This window comes from Mercurialis annua, linkage group LG4 (genome assembly GCF_937616625.2).
Source record: "Mercurialis annua linkage group LG4, ddMerAnnu1.2, whole genome shotgun sequence".
Classification (NCBI taxonomy): Eukaryota; Viridiplantae; Streptophyta; class Magnoliopsida; order Malpighiales; family Euphorbiaceae; genus Mercurialis; species Mercurialis annua.
In genome coordinates, this window is record NC_065573.1 from 24116928 (window position 1) to 24136979 (window position 20052).

Consider the following 20052-nt stretch of genomic DNA (forward strand, 5'->3'; position numbering starts at 1 on the left):
GAGAGGAGAGCTGAAAGGAAGAATTTTGCAAGTGGGAAGGGAAGAGATCGCCAAATAAGAAGGAGATGCAGACCGTCGTAGAAAAAAGAAAAATGGTTGGAGGAAAAGGAAAAAAAGAGAAACAATTAAATGAAAAAAAAAGATTTGGTTAATGGGGTAATGGAGAGAAATATGGCAAAAATCTAAAAAAAATGGAAACATGCAAATCAATTATGAGAGGTTACCAATAATGAAAAACCATGGGAGGTTACCATTTTAGGTAGTTGTATTTTGCTAATTTAAAAAGTATCTTTGTGCGAAACAAAATCATTAAATTCAAATTAGAAAATTGGTAATAGTATAATTCAAAATGGACTTTTACTCGAGTAAAAATCAAAATAAAATGACCTAAGCTAGTAACCTGGGTAATTTTCTCTTAGAAAGATGCTACTTAATCCACTATCTTGTACCATTTTTAATGTTCTTATTACGTGGCGGTATTTCATTCGTCCAATTTTTCTCTAAATATATATTTTAAAAATCAACTTTTAATCGCTTTCCTTTTTTATTGTCACGTCAGGTGGATTAAAATGAAAGATTATATAATATTATTCATGAAATTAATACATTTGAATGTGTAAAATTTAATTTTTTTTTTATTATTTTCATAACATTAATTCTCTCTTTTCTAACTAGATAGCACAGACATGGAAAAATGGAAAACTTAAACACGCACACCGCATAACAGTGCTATATTAAGATATTCTGTGTGAAAAATGATGCTTCGTGTCTGAAACATTAAAATATTCGAAACATTTTTAAAACAGGAGATGTTGATTGAATGTCTATTAACGCATTTTTGAGTGTGAAATAAGAAAAAGAATTTTGACATAAAATGACTGAAACCTAAATGTAGCTGTAACATAATAGGGTACAATTGAAAGAAACTTCATAAAAAGTGGATTACAAATATTGAGACAATTATAAAAATAATTGTGAAGTGCTCCATATGTGAAAATTTATCATATTCCTCTGAAGGGGACATACACACTGTATGTATTTTCTTTCTATTAGTCCATTTCTAATACCACATTAAATTATCAATTCGGTAAAATTCTATCAAATATACTTATATGCAATTTTATTATTATGTATTTTATTTTTTTACTTGAAATTCGATTCCTGTCTTGTTCTAAGTTGGCTCTTATGGGTATTGGTCTCACCTTGACTCGAACTAGTCCTTGCTCGGGTCTTGGTCTTGTCTAGATCTAAGCTAGTACTAGTCCGAATCTTGATCTTTTATTGTCCTGAGCTAATTCTAATTCGATCTTTTTGATCACTTTGTTCGACTCACGGTATTATTTGGTTGTATTGATTGTGTTTGACTTGATAAATTATTTTTAAAAAATATTATTACCGAGACACATAATTATTATTTTTATTTATTCTATATACTAGTATATTTTTATCATAACTAAAATTAGTTGTCTATAATTAGATAGGACAGATATATAGTGTTATTCTAGAATTTTTTATGTCAAAAATGAAGTTTTATGTTTAAAACGTTTTGCAACATGATGTGTTGATTGGATAATGTGTCCGTGCTATACGCCTACAATTACGGGACCGGAATATATTATCTTATATTTTCATCCTATCTTATCAACAATTTCTGATTTAAAAGGTAGAGTTGCCAATGTTTCATTTCACTTGTACATTGTGATTCAAAATAGTTTCTGAGATTACCTACTTACAAATCTTTCCATGGAATCATCTTCATCCTTGAAAAACAGTGATGATATTTCTGTATCCGAAACAAATCAATATAAAGAAATCCAACTCTCAAACCTTGAACAGAAAAAAAACTGGCACCCAGCTCAAAACCTCCATTTATTCAAAGGCTTCTGGTTCTACCCAACCGAGTTAGAAGGCCTAATTTCATCTCAAGAACAATTCAAACCTCAACCCAACGACATAATCCTCTGCAACTATCCAAAATCCGGCATGACGTGGCTTAAATCGCTGTGTTACGCCATTATGAAAAGAACCCAATTCACCGATTCCACCGCAAATCGTTTACTCACTGAGTTACCCCATAACATCGTACCATTCCTCGAGACACCAGTTCATAACGATCTTCCATTATGGGCCACACACATTCCTTTTACTTTACTTCCAAATTCCATCGTTAAATCTAACTGCAAATTTATTTACATCTGCAGGAACCCTAAAGATGTATTAATTTCGTTATGGCATTTCATTGCCACCATCGGCGGGTCTGAAACGATTCCGTTAGAAGAAGCGTTTCAGAACTTCTGTGACGGAGTTTCTGCTTTTGGACCTCATTGGGATCATGTACTGAGTTACTGGGAAGCGAGTTTGAAATATCCTGAGAGGGTGATGGTTATTAAATATGAAGATCTTCAGGCTGATACGTGTGAGTTGGTGAAGCGAGTTGCTGAGTTCATGGGCTGTGGGTTCTCTGTGGAGGAAGAGAGGAGCGGGTTAGTGGAGCGAGTTGTGGAGCTGTGTAGTTTTAAGAGTCTGAGTAATTTGGAAGTGAATAAGAGTAAGAAATGTTTTGATATATGGCCGATTAAATTTGAGAACCGTGCATTTTTTAGGAAGGGTGAGGTTGGGGATTGGGAGAATTATTTGACTGGTGAAATGGCTACGAAGTTGGATGAAATTGCAGGGATGAAGTTTGGTGGCTCTGGATTAAGCTTTACCTGCTAGCTAGCTTTCTCTATATATTTGCATGTTTAATTTCGGAATAATCTATTTACGAGTCCCTAAACTATACATGTTTTGTTTATCTGGTACTTAATTTTTTTTATCCTTATCTAATCTGATCCTTTAACTAAATGAAAACGCATTTTCAAGTTCTAAATAACAGAAACGACGTTGTTTTGTTATTTTCGAAAGTGCAAATTGTTACTCTAAATGACGTCATATTTATAGATCAGTGACTGAAAAATAATTTTTCAATAAGTTGAAAGATCAGATAAAGATAAAATATAGTTTAAGAACCAGATAAACAAAACATATGTAGTTTAAGGACCTGAAAATGAGTTTTTCCTTTGATTTATGTGTTTATTAAGGTTTAATACTCTATGAATCACTAAAAAAATTAAGTTATTTCAAAAATAATACCACTTATTAATTTACTTCTTTAAATTCACCAAACTTTCAATTTTATTTCATTAATATTTGTCCATCTAATTTTGCTGCTTTATCCATATTAAAATTAAGAATATTGTTGGCTTCACCATTAAATAAGAATTAATATGGTTTTTGAATTTCTAACTTACAATCAAATAACCGAATCTCAACTATTTTAATCAATTAAATCTAAACTCTTTAAAATCAAATCAAATAACTCTTTCAAACATATATAATTTGTGCATCGCGCGAGTTTTATTCAAATGAGGAGTTATTTGACATGAGATTAGAAAGTTTAGAATCTATTTGATAATAGTGAGTTATTGATTTCGAATCACAAATTTAGAGAACGGATTAACATTTTGCTCATATTTTATTTTAAGAAGTAATATAGCTTTGTTGGCGTATGATTGAACTGATGATTTAAATGACTATATCAGCAAAATTAAATTGGAAATACTTTTTTGAAATAAAAATTGAAATTTGATTATCTTAAATAAATCAATTTATGTTTAGTATTGTTTTTGAAATAACTAACAAATTTAGTAACCCACATTGTATTTGACCTGTTTATTAAAATGTTAAGTTCCTCTATGTATGTTCTTTATTTGAAATAAAGATTTGATTGTTCTTCAACATCATAAAATTTGTTATCTATATTGGATTAATAATGAATTTCTCTCACAAGAATTTTGAGTCTAGGCAATAATTTCTCCACAACTTCTTTTAAATTTTCTCAAATCCGATATGATATGGATAATTACCTCATTAAATACTGAACTAATTGTCCAGATTAATAACTACCCCTATATTATAAAGTTTTAGCAATTTCATGTCAAGAATTTTTATTGATTTTAGTCAATCAATTTGATAAATCTTGTATAATGCTTGAACAACTGAAGAACCAGATTGCTAGCAGCCTAGCAGAGTCTTTAAAGTCGCAAGTTTGTAGCTTGATTAATCTTGTATATATGTAGAAATTCCATGGATCCTTAAAATACCGATTTTGAATAAGATAATATTTCGAGTGTAATATTTACATTCTGAAATTTTTTATTGAATGTTGGGCTACTGAATATTGGAGCTGTAAAAAATTATAATTCATATTATAAATAATATATATATTTTTTTCATAATTATAATATCAAGTACTATATTAAAATATAAAATATTAATTTGAATTTTTGTCAAATGGAAAAAGGGTCAATTTGATGGTTAAAACTGAAGGTGTGGATTTGGGCGATTATACTACGTAAGGGTGAAATCGAAAGGGGGTAAAAGATGAAGGGGTAATTTAAGAAATTAAGCCTAAATAAAATAAATTGGTATAAATGAATTGAATAAATTTGTATTAGTTAATCACCAAATCTTTTGGCGCCAAAACTGATGAGGTGTGCATCATCTTACTCTATGATCGGTTGCATGTGAGTTAATACAATTAGGGGCAGTTACAAAATCTTTCTGTTTATAAGTAAGAGTGGCAGGAGTTAATAAAAATCTCACAACTCACAACTCACAATAACCAAACCTGAGAGAAGATGAAGATTATAAAACTCTTCTCAATCATGCTAAGTCTTTTGCATTGCATTGTAGATTAATATTTAGCTTTAAAATTCGTGAAAATGAATTTAATTTTTTGTAGATTAATTCTTTAAATTTTTCATTTAGAATGATAAAGAACAACCTTGTGATGATGACCATACTGATTCGGATCGGACTTGTGATGATCACCATACTGAATTGGTAAGTGTTCTTTAAATTTTCTGTGTTTCTTTTACATGTTACAATTTCTTGAATGATCTTTCTTTTTAATTTCTTAAAAACTTAATGGTTTCTTTAAATTTTGTGTTTAGAATGATAAAGAACAACCTTGTGATGATGACCATACTGAATCGGATCAGCCTTGTGATAAATCGGTAAGTGTTTCTTTAATTTTTCTGTTTTTTCTTTAAAATGAAGCACAACATGTAACAATTTCTTGAATGATCTTTCTTTTTAATTTCTTGGATGCTATATGGTTTCTTTAAATTTTGTATTTAGAATGATAAAGAACAACCTTGTGATGATAACCATACTGAATCGGATTGGCCTTGTGATGATCATTATACTGAATTGGCAAGTGTTCTTTAAATTTTCTGTGTTTCTTTTACATGTTACAATTTCTAGAATGATCTTTCTTTTTAATTTCTTGAATGCTAAATGGTTTCTTTAAATTTTATATTTAGAATGATAAAGAACAACCTTGTGATGATGACCATACTGAATCGGTAAGTGTTATTGCTTTAAATTTTATGTGTTTCTTTAAAATGAAGAACAGCACGCTGCAATGATCTTTCTATTTAATTTCTTAAATATTAAATGGTTTCTTTAAAATTTTCATTTAGATTGATAAAGAAAAACCTTGTGACGATGACCATACTGAATCGGATCGGCCTTGTGATGAATCGGTAAGTGTTCTTTAAACTTATCTTTTGTTTCATATTAGTTTGAGTTTATTTCCATGTCATGAGCATGATTTACATTTAGATTGTTGAAAATAAAGAATCTAATGCATAGAAGATTTACATTTAGAGTATTGAAAATAATGAATTTAATTTCTGGAATCAATTTTTATAATTTAATTTTGACAAACACCAAACCAAATTTTGCATTCAGAATAATAAAGAGCAGCCTTGTGGTGGGGATGACAATAAAAGGAATAAGGTAAGTTACAATATATATATATATATATATATATATATATATATATATATATATGTTTCTTTACATTTATAATTTTATATTTTTTGATTTTCATTGAAGTGTTGTTGCAAACTAAGCAGAAAAGAAAAGGAGGGACGGGTCGGGGTTTGCAATATCAGCGTAGGCCTTATATGGGAGGAAGATGCCCACGCACGAACTGCATCTTTTACTTCTATTCGTTCAGCAGCATGACATACCAGTTCGACGGAACTCCTCCCCTTCATACAAACGCGGGCGACATAGAGCACAGTCATCCAACGCTTCATGTGAACCGGCAGGCCAAAAAGCAATTCTTTCAGCAGATAGTTCGCAGCCACCGCCACCGCTGTTTGTAGATGAGAATTGGTTTCATTTGAGTTGGTTTACATCATGGACCATATTCATTAGTTTAATTGAAGTCTGTCGATATTGTTTACATCACCATGTGATCAGTTTGAATGATTGATATCGTTTTTTTGTTTGGGAATGTGGAATGATACATTTGTATTTGTTGAGGAATGATTTTGGCAAACCATTCAAACAAAGCAATCGATTGTTAAACCATGAGCAGGTTTTGTGTTTTGATCAGTTAATTTAAAATGTAGTTACTTTGATTGAGAATTAGATGTCTACTTTAAAGAAATAGGACTCAGACAGGGTTGGTTAGTTTTAGCTTGCTGGTTTCAGAGACCTAAGAAGGTCCATTTGCTTGCTGCTTTAGGGAGATAACACCCGAACGTAATTTCCGCAAGCTATCTAAGCGGGAGAGGAGGCTTGTTCCACACGAGCTTATTGAGACCACTTCCATCTGGGTTCGCAAAGGCAGAAGTGGTGGTCGTGAACCAGCTTGAGGTCACCGTCTTTTTCACATTATAGAGAACTATTGTTTTGTAGTTTAGTAGTTGCAGAATTACAAAGGCCAAAGTGCCTGTTTTATGTTAGATAACTAATGGACATGGAGTCTGAAATCCTTCTATATTCTGAAGCTTCCAAGTCCCAATACAAATTATGCTTAACTAGCTGTTTCCAATCAACTCAATTTCCATTACAAACACATTATTTTATGATACATCATGGGAAAGACAGTCTCAAACATGTAAACTGATCTAGTTTGGAACACCTGCAGTTTCAGGCAACATGAGGCCTCTCAACGCACGGCGGAGATTGGGGATACTCTGTCAGAGTAGTGGAAACAATATGTTGAGCCACGACTCGAGTAAATTATAGGGCGGTCCCTCAACAAGTTCCCATAACTATTCTGTGTTCAACAGAGTAAACAGTCAAAACCCTAAAGCATGGTTCAATAATAGCTATTCTCCAACAAGAATGTCAATGTAATAATGAAAAGAGCAAAGAGTTGTATGAACTTTTGCGTTAGAGTCGATTAACTCACATATAGTCAATTGAGGACAATACTTTCTATTTTCTCAAATTGTACAAAATAAATGCACGACGATCAGGCCCGGCCTTAGGGCTAGGCCACTAAGGCCTACGCCTAGGGCCTCAACAATTACAAGGGCCTCATAGTTTTATGTCCATACATGAGGGAATGTTGCCTATCTCATAATTTTATGTCCCATACATGAGGAAATGTTGCCAAGTAAAACGTAAAGGATATGAGATATTTTAATATATCCGATTATGTCAACATAAATATTATTAAATGGCATCAAATCCTAATAACTTTTATGAGTCCAATGATATATACTAAAAGACCTTAAATTTTCTCAAATCTCCAAATTAATGCGATTTTTAATGGAGATTGCCTTAATAAAATTTGGTGCCTTTCAAACATTTTTCTATACACAATTGCTTCTGATTAACTATTGTTTTTTTAATTAATAATTTAGCTTATCACAAGTTCTTATACTCCTATTAAATTAAATTAATGAATTCTTTCAGACATCAAAGTAATTGATTAACTTCTTTATTTATATTATTTTGTTATTTATGGCCATTTTTTATTTAAATTATCTTTCAGCTACATTAAAAAATTGATTTATTTATTTTATATATTATATATTCAATAATGGTGACATTATAATTTCATCACACGTTTCTTTTTGAAATCAAATATTATTTTTGTTTTATTTATTATATTATCTTGTTTTAGTTTAATATAAAAAAAAAGATTGAGCAAAAGAATTACGTGGTGAATGCTTTATTTCAAAATTTTATAATTAGCATTATGTTTTGAAGTTTTTATGGATTTATTTTTGTGTATTTATTTACATATTATTTATTTTATTATTTATAATATAAAATGTTATCTATTATTGTTAAAAAAGATTAAGAGAAAATTACAGATTTATGCTAAACGCGGTCAATGTTTACATAAATGCTAAGCTTTCAAAATGTTTTCATTACTGCTAACTTTGACTTTACACATAATGTCTTAATTTTTATATCTATTTCACCTGACACTAAACCTCTCCTAAGAGCCAACACATGTAATTGTTTTTTTCTTTAAAAGAATGAGAAAACACACACCTTAATTTAATTATGCCTTTATCAATAATTTTAATTTCTTATGATTTTAAGGTTTAAAATTTCTCATTCCAATTTTCTCAAATGTAATTCCATATACACAATTTTAGATAATTTCATTTAATTTCCCTCACAAAATTGATAATATTTTTTAAAGTTCTAGGATTTGTAATTGAAAATTAGTATTTACCTCAATAAAAAAAAGCTTAGTGGCGAAGAAGGCAAATCTTTACGACTTGTTGAAATTTAAACCAAACTTTTTAAATTTTGCAATAATAGCCAAGTTGTATTTTTTTGTTGCAATTATAGCCAAATTGAATTCTTATGTGAAATATTTTGAGTTTTTTTGTCACTTCTTGTTACTTTTAATATATTATTATTCATTAAAAATAATAATAACCTAATATTTTAATTGAAAACAACAGGTTTGACTATTAATTTTGCTATAATTGCAATAAAAAAATACAATTTAACTATTATTGCAAAAATTGAAAGGTTTGGTTTAAATTGCAACAAGTTATAAAGGTTTGGGTTTTCTTACCATTAAACCTCTAAAAAAAAGATAGGTACGATTTGTTTTGTCCTCCATAGGCGTTGCTGCGGTGGAAGCTATCTTTTGACTTTCGACTCTTTCGCCATCTTCTCGGTGACTTTCATTGACTCTATTCCCTTTGGATGACGGTGCTGGAGTGCCAATAACGGTTTCATCCATTTAATTAACTCAACGAGTTAAATCAATAAGTAGGAGAAGCTACTATAATTTGTAAGCCAGGTAGGGACTGATGTGTTATAGAGTAACTGTAAGAGTAACACAGTGCTTTGCTATTTCTAATACAAAGCACTGGAGTGCTAATTTGCTATTAACTAACGAATACGTTATTGGTACATTTTTAATACATCTCTAATACATTTTCGATACATCTCAGATATATTAGATAATTATAAATTTATTATTTAAAAAAATAGTTAATCGACGCATACATGAGTTAATCTTTTTTTTTTAAATCTTGGATCGAAAAGTGAACTAGATGTAGTAAATTGAAGTTTAATTAATTGAAATAAATTAAATTTTTAATTTTTTATTTGTTATTTTTTACTTTTATCGATTTAATTGAATCAACCGATGAATATTTGATACATACAAAAGATATTTAAAAACATATTTGATACATCTACGATACATATACGATACACCTTAAATACATATTCAATACATTTGCAATACATATTTGATACATATTCGTTGTTCAGAACCTTTTTCTTACTGTCTTTTTTTAAGTTTTATTACTAACATTTTTATACATCTCAAAGACTTATCAAAAAATTTATTACATGTATTACATATATATTTTATATACATATTTGATATATCTCTGATAAATAATTTATATATATGATAGATATATTTTTAAAATGTATTAAACAGACACATCGTTGATATATAATTTATACATGATATATACATCTTTAATATTCTTTTAAATATATTTTTAGATACATCTTTCATATACAATTAAAACATCTCGGATACATCAACAATACATATCAGAAACAGCTCACAGAATATTTATATATATGTTTTTTAGATGTATTTGTTAGATACATCTTTCATATACAATTAAAACATGATAAATATATCCTTAATACATATCATTGATTAATATTTTATACAATTTACAGAGCATGTGGCATATTTTTATTTTAATATATGTTATTGATATATTTCAACTACCCGTAAATTATATATTCAATGCATTAAATATACAACTCAAATACAGCTCAAATGAATTTAGATAAATGAATTATTTATTTCAAAATTTAAAATAGTAATTAACAAAAGAATTATGCAAGCATCGAACATGTAATAGGAAGACACATTTTTTTATAGATACTTTTTTAATATAATTTATGTATTTTTAAAATATATAATACCTGTATCTTTTAATTTAAAATATATTATACATATACCTTAGAGGCATATAAATAATAAATATAAATAATATATATGTGTGTGTATGAGTATTTATATATTTATAATTGTTTTAAAAATAAGGAAAAATGATAAAAAAAATGTTTCCGATACATTGCGGATACATAACAGATACATAAATGATACATGTTTGAATATTTAACTTGTGACTGATGCATTTTTTTGACACGCGCGTCAAGCACATGTCTGAGCGCGCGTCAGGCGCAGATCTGACACGTTTCTGACGCGTTTTTGACCAATTTTGACACGTTTTTTACTTTTTTTCATTTGTTTTGAGTGTGCCATGTGTTGCATACTCATTGGAAAGATATTAGATGTAAAGTTTCAATTTTTTTAGGTGCTGATGTAATATTTCAGCAAACTTAGCATTTTTGTTATTTTCTTCCTTTTTTTGAATAGTTTTGTCATTTACTCAAAAATTAATATGTAATCTATATTTGTTAACCGCTTAGGGCCTCATTTCATCTAAGGCCGGCCCTGACGACGATTAAACTAAAAATATTCCCCCTCATAAAATCATGGCAAAACGAAATTTAGGATAGAAATAATCGAAATATAACAACCTAGACATCAACAACTATCCGATAGCGGATGTAGAAACATGAATATTCCGGACGAAAACAAAGAAAAAGTTTCAATAGTCCAGGCAAAACGCCTCTTTCGGCTCAATTATTTCGGAGTAAAGTCCAACTGATGCATTTGTTGGAAATGCAGTCCCTGAATACAATACAAATCATGCTTTCGAAGCTGCTTAGTCATTTTGCAGCAAGTTTAACATATATAAAGAGAGCTAAGTAAATTAAAATGTAAAAAAATTAAGAGACAAAAAAAAAAAAATTTCATTTTTCAATGAGAATAAATATAACTACGTTTTGGGAGAACCAGTCAGAAGCATAGAGCTGCAAAACCTTTTGTAGCATTGCTACAGGTCCAGGTTCTTCTACTGCCTGCAAACAGTGGAAAGATAATGAATATATAGATGAAAATAAATAAATGATTCATGGAGTTGTTCTGCTTTTAATATTCAGAAGCTACAAATTAGCCTTCAATAATTAAAATATTCTTTAAAGCATACGCACCTGGCTTTGTCCCTCCCTTTGCCAGCCATCTCTTTAATATCCTATATAGATAAGAGTTACTATTAGAGTAAAACTCTAAATTATTAGTCTAACTATTAAAATGGACTTCTAATAGAAATTGGACTTTTTAATTTGATTATTGCTATCCATATACAATTTCGTGATAGTGCTGATTAAAGATTAAGGTCTTTTTTTTATCAATTATCCTATTTAATCGAAAGTTAATTTATATAGTAGAATTAGATTTAGACTTGTACATAACTTCGTAATTTTAAAGATAATTACTAAAATGATATAGATATAACATTTTAGTGACGTTTGTAAAAAATGTTGGTATAAACTTCATACGACATTTTTTTAACCTTAAGTAACATTTAATCAATGTTACAATAGACCGTTCTTGTTGTAGTACAATTCTAATTCTAATAATTGTAATTATCTTAATTAGATACAGGTTAGTTATAATAAAAGTTTAGTTATAATAGGAGAGGACAAGTAAAATATTAATAGAAGACATATTGTAATTCTTAACGGGTCATATAGTACATAAGTCTATAATATATGTGAATATTCTAATTATGTTAATATTCTACATATGTGTCACGACTCAAATTATTGAGCCGAGACCGGCGCTAGGAAATGAGAGTGGTAGCTCCGAAACCCATAACTAGCAAGCCTAAAATCACTAATAATTTTTCGCATTTAAAAGTATCATATTATATATAAAACATTTTCAGAAAACTCTTTTAGATAATGTATTTCTAGATATTAAAATATCATAATAGAGTTTACAATATAAAATACTTTTTGAAGTCAAAAATGTCTATAATACTGACACCTACTGACTACTGCAGCTCTAAGAACTCATGCTTGTGCAAGTCCAGTGACTTCTGGCACAATGGAGATGGTTTGTCTGATCCGACTCTGTCTACCTGCAAACATCAGAGTGAGGGGGTCAGTATTTTGGAAAATACTGAGTGAGATCATTTCTACAGATGGTATTATAATCAAAATCATATAAACATCTAACATACTCGTAAATACTTGAATGATCAATTCATAGCTCAAGCATCAAACATCACACAGATGGTATTATAATCAAAATCATATAAACATCTACTTTTGCTATTTACGGAAACGGGCCCGATTTCAATAACGACTAATGAAAATATTAATTAAAACAAATAAATTAAATATAATTAATTAATTTAAAAATATTATTCTGTTCTATGTCGTTATAAATATTATGTATTTATCAGATTTATTTTTCAGTTATTTTGCAGTACAAGTGTGTTGATACAAAATAGGGGTGGGCATGGACCGATTAACCGGTCCATGAAGATAATTTGTAAACCAGTCTATTGAAATACGGTTTTTAAAATTAAAAACCTAAACCTAAAATTTTAAATGGTTAACCGGTAAATTGGTTAACTATAAAAAAACAGTTCGCTTTTTTGGTTTTGTGGTTTTTAACCATATAACCATTAGAAAAATTAAAAATAAAAAAAGATAAAATTTTAATTCTATTTGATTTTTTAGCAAACAAAAAAAACTTATTTAAATTATATTAAAAATATAAATCTAACCTATCTTATGAATAGTTAAATCAATGCAAATAATTAAAACTATTATTATTGATAAATAATTTATGAGTAATATTAAAAATAGGTTTGTATTTTTTGAATTGTTTGTGGTGTTGTTCACGTCCACTTTCTATTATTTATAGATTTAAATATTTCTATTTCCGTTAAATAAGTATTTTAATAAGAAAAACAAATTTCTTTTTTAAAATATTTTTATATATAAATTCTCTTAAAATATATAAATATTCCTAAATAAAATATCTGCCAATATATTTTTATATTTAAATTTTATTATGTATATTATAAAATTTATATTATTTTATAGATCATAAAATATATCTTATTAATTATTAAAAATATATGAATATATATATATATATATATAAACCGTTTAACTGGTTAACCACGGTTTTTAGAAATTAAAAACCTAAACTTAAAACATTAACCATGAAAAATAAAAATCTAAATCTAAATTTAAACTGTTAGACCGGTTAACTATATTTTCCGGTCCGATTTTTTAATTTAATTCGGTTAATCAGTTTGACCGGGTTTTTTCCCCATCCAAAATACAAAATGGATAATCATAATGGAACAATCCAGTAATTTTACAAAATGTTCCTATCGCATTCGACGTGGCACAAGGAGGTTCATCCTGTCCAAACTTCTGTCCACGTGTCCGACAACAGTTTGCACGTGTCAAAACCCCACAAACTCTCCTATATCTATATAAGTTCTTGGACTGACCATGACCAAATACACAGCAAATTTTAATCATTTACAGACAAAGAAGATAAGTGATTGAGAGTGAAAATGGCGTCGATGAAGGAAACAGCGGCCAACGTTGCAGCCTCTGCTAAGGCTGGCATGGACAAGACCAAAGCCAGTGTCCAAGAAAAGGTTTAATTCATATTTTATACCAATTTTACTTCAACTAATTTATGGGTTCAGAAAACGCTAATAAATGGTGTAATAATGCAAATTGTTTGCAGGTAGATAAAATGTCAACAAGTGACCCGGTGCAGAAACAAATGGCAACTGAGAAGAAACAGCATAAAAAAGCAGAGGCGGAACTGAACAAACAGGAGGCGCGTGAGCATAACGCAGCTGCCAGGCACGTTGAGAAGGCTGGCGGTCATACTGCTACTGTCGGTGGTGCACCTACTGCTGGCTATGGAACGCAAACTCATACCCACACCGGGGGTCCTGGTTACCCTACTGGTGCTGTGCCTTACGGTGGAGAAGTTGACTCATCTGGGTTAGCCAGGACTGAGCCAACTGGGTTGCCTGGTCACACCACAGGACATAACCCGCGAGTTTAGTGCACCTTCACCATCGGGTGGAATTGTCGGGTCTCGGTTTAGTCTCTGGTCCAGTCAGTGTTTCAATTTATGGAATATGTCCATCTGTTTTAATGTTTTTACTTTTTAGTTTGGAACAGTTTTATGTATTTAGTATTTACTTGAATAAACTAAAGTGAACATTTCCGTTTTACAGTATTTTCTCTTGATTTAGTTCAGTCTATTATTATTCCTTGCCAATGTGGGCCTACTCTGAATGGTTAAGGCGTCTCTAAGTGCATCGAGAAGTTGTGAGTTCGAATCAAACCTCGGTAACTAACAACTAACATAAGACTCTAAAGAGTCGATTTCCACTTTTGATAAAAAAAAAGTATTACCATCCCTTCTCTTTCATCAACAATCGCCATACTGATATTATTGAAATAATTATTTTAAATATTATAATTATTTATTCTTTAATTAAATATTACAACTGAATCAGATTTCTTTTATAGTATTTCCTTTTTGGGAAGTTAATTTTCAGAAAAAGAAAAGTATATTCTGTGAAAAGTTTAATATGCAAAAAAAGTTAAAAAATTGTTTGTTTTAGGTTAAGATTTTAGATAAATTTTCATATAGTTTATTATTTTTTAATCAAAAATAAACATTTTTTCTTCTTTTTGTATTATTAATTTGACATCTTAATTCAGTAATTATTTGAATAATTTAAATTTAAGAAAATGATAATTACTTTTATCTAAAAAAAATAAACAATAAGCATCCAAATGAACTCTTTATAATTCAAAATTTTATTATAAAGAGTATAGTTATAAAAAAAATCGGTCCAATAAACTCTTTATTCTTATTGGTTTAGCTCTCAACATCTAAGCCAAACTCACTTTTTATTTTTAAAACATACAAAAACGTTTGGATTGGGATTTTCTCAAGTTCATTTTCAACTTGAGAGGGTCATGTTTACGATCTACACCGTTCATTGTAAAATGAACGGTGTAGATCAAAAATGTACAATTTTAATTAAATTAATTTACACCGTTCATTGTATAATGAACGGTGTAGATCGTGAACATGTCCCTCTTCAGTTCATTTGAACTTGAGGGAATCCAATCCAAAATGTTTTTATCACTTCCCAACTCTCTCCATGATTTCTTATTTTTCTTAATAACTTCTATTTTAGCTATCTGTTTCCTTATTTTTCAAAAGATCAATCTCCATTGAATTATTATTGGCTAGCTGCTAGAGATGAAAATATGAATATTAACTGCAATCAAAATTTGTTTCTGGTCTTAAAAAAAGTCGCAGAAAAATTATTATGTACAATTCTTTATAAAATTGAAGAAAAAATTGAAGTTTACAATAGTTTTTCATTTTGAAAACTTATGGTAGCATATAATGAAATTTTCAACAATAATTATGATTTTATTTTGAGTTGTGGTTGAATATGGATCTAGTTGTGGTTGAATATGAATTCATGTAGAAAATATAGTTTTGAATCTCCGGATATGTATGAGGGTTGCTAGATTATGTTATTGCTTTGAGTGATTTATGCCGGAATGATTCACATTAATAATTCAAGAAGTTGTGTTTCACATAAATGATTTAGAACTGAATTATAATTTGAAGTATAATTTTAAATATCATTCATTGGACAATAAAAATATTAGCTGATTCAACACCTATTCAGTTTATTAATCATATACTCCTATTATTTTAAATTTTTCCAAAACTACATCACAAAGAAATGATCAGTGAAAAATATCTCATTTAAAAAGTAAATTGCTCTATATTTCCACAGTTGCATGGTTAAGAAGATTCTACATAAAAAGAAAATTAATGACAGATTAATGAAGCAAAATTTATCTAAAGATTAAGGTGCATCTGCAAATAAAAGAGAAAAAAATATATTACCAGATATAACAAAGAAAAAAAAGATGTGAAAATAATAAAATTAAAATAAATAAATAATCAAAAAAATAGATAATTTTAAAGAGTCTAATGAACACAAATAAAACAAATAAGTATTTAAGCAATTAAGTACCCTTCTCTCTCATTTCATCATCCTCTCTCTTCTCTCTAGCAAATAAAATCCACTCTTCAAAATCTTGGGCTTGAGGAGATGGTTTTCCAGCCTCTTGGCCGGCAAACCATCTCCTCCATTTAATTTTTCCTTATTTCCTTACTTATCTACCTATTTTGTTTAATAAATTTTTCCTTTTGGAGTTTTTTAAGATTGAATAATATTTTTAGAATGGTTTTCTCTTGTTACATGTCGTATTTTTTTGGGTCATTTTAAAGATCTATGGTGTTAGTTGGAGCTCATATTCAAACTTTTAATGATCCAAGAAGTTTTGATGTGGATAAAGAAGAAAATACTAGATCTATCTTGTTGATCCTTGTTGAAGTGCAAGCTTGTAAAGTAGGAACATAAAAGGTCGAGCGGTTTTACTGTTCAATCGGAGAGAAGAAAAATTAAGTCCCGCTCCTCCCTAGTTGAGGGCCTCAAATCAAGAAATGGAGGCAACGTCTTAGCGGATCAAAGACTAGTTTTCCTTTCATTTTCGATTATTTGTTGCTTGAATTCTTATAATTTCCTTTTTCTTACTTGTTTGTTGCTTAGAGTTTTGAAAGTTTTAATGGTGTGGTTTATATAAGACTTTTTAATACTTTGTAAGCCTTCATGTATAACTTTACTCATCAATCTATCTACTATCTCCAGAAAAAAAAAACACAAATAAAATTTCTACTCTTTATTTTCAAAGATGCTCTTTAGCATCATTGGAAATACTTAAGCAGTTTATGATATTTGATAGTTTCACTATACAAAAACATAAAAATTATTAATATTATATTAACAAAAAATATGTTAATTTAATGAATCTTAATTTTTTTTTAAAATAACTGTTCTTTAAAGTTTAAGAAGATTGCGATAAAAAAAGTTTAAACGAAACTATACTTAAGTGTAAATTGCTTTCTCAACTGACCAGCTGTTTTCTTTAAAAAAACACTAAATTTTTTTTCAAATAGCCCACAGAAGATAGCAAAAGAGATGGACACTAGAGTTGTTATCATCTAACTTTCCTAGATCATCCGCAATATTGTAGCAGAGACGATGGAAGGAACAGAGGAGAACTTGATTCCACCACCGAAGGCGTCTTGATATAAAATGGACAATTATAATAGCACAACCCATTAACTATATGAGGCATGTTTGATTCAATTGTTACTTGCAACTAATAGCTGTTAGTTGATAGAAGAGATATTATTATATAAACTTAATTTACCACGTCATCCATAAAATAAGCCAATTATATATATTATAACACGTCATGAAAATGATGATATTATTCTAATTTCGTTTGTTATTATTTACACTTTTCAATAATAATATTGCAATTACGTTATCATTTTAATAATGTGTTATAATGTGATTGGCTTGTCCATAGACGACGTGATAAACTAAATTTATGTAAAAATTTCTCGTTGATAGACAATATTTGTTCAATGTGATTTATTATTTATTGTTGATGTGTTAAAGGCCTAATTGCAAAATAAATTCAAATCTTTCATGATAGTTGCAATTTTGTTTAAATTTTTTAATTTTTGTTATAATAATAATCTAATTTCAAAATTCGTTGTAATTATGGCTCATTTTTTCAAGTAATTTAATTATTTCAAATTTTATTTGAACTTATAAATCAACTCCATATATAATGAGCAAATTTATTTTCAGAATTTCAAAATTTAACTTTTAAAAATTAAAAATAATCTTAAAATTTAATAATAAATTCTTTAAAAAAATTATGATTGAAGCAAAAAATAAATAAATCTAAAAGCTAAAAATGACCTGAAACCAAACAAATAAAACTTATACATATTGTATTGCGATTGAGATTCTTTCAAATTCATTTTGTCTTTTTCTTTAAGGCTACATAGTATTAGGACACGAAAGCTTGAGATATTTTTATAACGTTTATAAAATGCTGGCATTTAATAAGTTTGAGTTGCAAAATACAAAAAAAAAAGAAAAAAATATGATTTTTTATATAATATTTTGTATAATAAAACTAAATCGTTAAAAAGTTGAAACTTAAAATTTATTTTGGCGATTGTTTGTTTTTAATTACTTTATAAAAAACATGAAATTTATAACTAATTTTATAAATTACTTAATTGTAATTACTAATTTTATAAATTATTTAAAAAATTAATCATTTAAAAATAATTAAAATAATTGTACTATATTGTAAAATAATATATTTTCGTAGAGCATAGTTCTATTTAAATGATTAATAAAATCTACAATGATGGTGGAGGCGTACTGAAGTAATACTCCATATCCAGTCTCATTGGACGTGGCGAAAGAACCTTCGTGCTGTCCTAACTTCTTTCCACGTGTCCGACTACAGTTAGCACGTGTCGGAAACCCAGAAACTCTCTTATATCTATATAAGTTCTTCCACTGGTAATCACCATATCCACAGCAACTTATAAACATTATCGGAGAATTAACATATATTATCGTCGAGTGATTGATCGAGAAAAATTGTGAGTGAGAATGGCATCAATTAAGGAAACAGCGGCCAACGTTGCAGCCTCTGCTAAGGCTGGCATGGACAAGACCAAAGCCACTGTCCAAGAAAAGGTATAGTTCAGATTTCTTGTAAATTTATGTTTTTATTTGACACTAATACATGGTGTAATTTGTTTACAGGTAGATAAAATGTCAGCACATGATCCGGTGCAGAAGCAGATGGCAACGGAGAAGAAAGAGCATAAAAAAGCGGAGGCGGAACTGAACAAACAGGAGGCGCGTGAGCATAATGCAGCAGCCAAGCAATCGGAGAAGGTTAGCGGTCATGCTCCGTCGTATACTACTGCTGGAGGAGGTGCAACTACTGGTGGATATGAGAAACAAACTCATACCCACTCTGTGACTGGAGCTCCTGGTCACCCAACTGGGACCCATCAAATGTCTGCTATGCCTGGGCATGGAACCGGTCAGCCTTATGGCGGGCATGTTGATTCATCCGGGTTAGAGAGGACTGAGCCAACTGGGTTGCCCGGTCAGACCACGGGACACAACCCCCGTGTGTAGGGATAGGGTGAACCTGCTGTTCTATCCGTTTTAATTAATGTATTTTGATGTTTTTAGTTCGAAGTGTTTATGTATTATGTATTGAGTTGAATAAATTGAACGCTTCCAATATTTCTGTGTAGATTTTTATCATCTCTTTCAACATGGATGAACATACCAATCTTTTAATAATTAAGAGCGATCAAAACACATTGAGATTATTATGACAGGTACGATCAGAGCACAAAATGATAAAATACTGAATGAACAATAGAATAAACGGCAGATCAGAACAAACTGAAGAACTCGCCAAACTATTTTGCACTTTGCCAGCAAACTTCTTCGAGCTCAATTTCTAGTTCATTCTGGATAATGATAGTCATGATCTTTCCATGTTGATGACGGAATCATAAAGTCGTCGGATACAGAATTGTTTTTCAATGGACTTGACTTTAAATTCACCTTTAATTTTCCGGCAACTTAAGTTTAACCTATCTTTGGCTCTAAATTTATTACAAATTTATCTTTATTTTTAAAATAATCACTTCTAATTTTTCTAAAAAAAAGGATCACGTCCGGGGCTGAACCCTAGCTTAAGGGTAATTCTGTCCCTACATAGATTGCTCGACTTGATTTTTCATTCTCATATGAGCTGCTAATACTCTGTTTTATTTTCTAGAAA

The 20052-nt window shown here is 29.4% G+C and overlaps 3 protein-coding genes across 3 annotated transcripts; all 3 read left to right on the top strand.

Annotated features, from left to right (window-relative positions):
* The first annotated feature begins 1621 nt into the window (after positions 1–1621).
* On the top strand, positions 1622–3028 carry LOC126678212 (cytosolic sulfotransferase 18-like). The gene has a single exon (XM_050373116.2). It carries the CDS (start codon positions 1744–1746, stop codon positions 2713–2715), a length of 972 nt encoding a protein of 323 aa, XP_050229073.1. The 5' UTR covers positions 1622–1743; the 3' UTR covers positions 2716–3028.
* A 10743-nt stretch (positions 3029–13771) lies between these two features.
* Positions 13772–14492, top strand: LOC126676685 (11 kDa late embryogenesis abundant protein-like). Its single transcript, XM_050370950.1, has 2 exons — positions 13772–13898; positions 13991–14492. The coding sequence occupies exons 1-2, from the start codon at positions 13812–13814 to the stop codon at positions 14318–14320; spliced, it is 417 nt and encodes a 138-aa protein (XP_050226907.1). The 5' UTR covers positions 13772–13811; the 3' UTR covers positions 14321–14492.
* A 4266-nt stretch (positions 14493–18758) lies between these two features.
* On the top strand, positions 18759–19512 carry LOC126676684 (11 kDa late embryogenesis abundant protein-like). The gene is made up of 2 exons (XM_050370949.1): positions 18759–18938; positions 19008–19512. Exons 1-2 carry the CDS (start codon positions 18852–18854, stop codon positions 19389–19391), a joined length of 471 nt encoding a protein of 156 aa, XP_050226906.1. The 5' UTR covers positions 18759–18851; the 3' UTR covers positions 19392–19512.
* The last annotated feature ends 540 nt before the right edge of the window (positions 19513–20052 follow it).

Coding starts and splice junctions, on each gene's coding strand:
- LOC126676685 (XM_050370950.1), top strand. CDS start 13,812: ATGGCGTCGATGAAGGAAACAGCGGCCAACGTTGCAGCCTCTGCTAAG. Junction 13,899..13,990: donor AAGCCAGTGTCCAAGAAAAG/GTTTAATTCATA, acceptor AATTGTTTGCAG/GTAGATAAAATGTCAACAAG.
- LOC126678212 (XM_050373116.2), top strand. CDS start 1,744: ATGGAATCATCTTCATCCTTGAAAAACAGTGATGATATTTCTGTATCC.
- LOC126676684 (XM_050370949.1), top strand. CDS start 18,852: ATGGCATCAATTAAGGAAACAGCGGCCAACGTTGCAGCCTCTGCTAAG. Junction 18,939..19,007: donor AAGCCACTGTCCAAGAAAAG/GTATAGTTCAGA, acceptor ATTTGTTTACAG/GTAGATAAAATGTCAGCACA.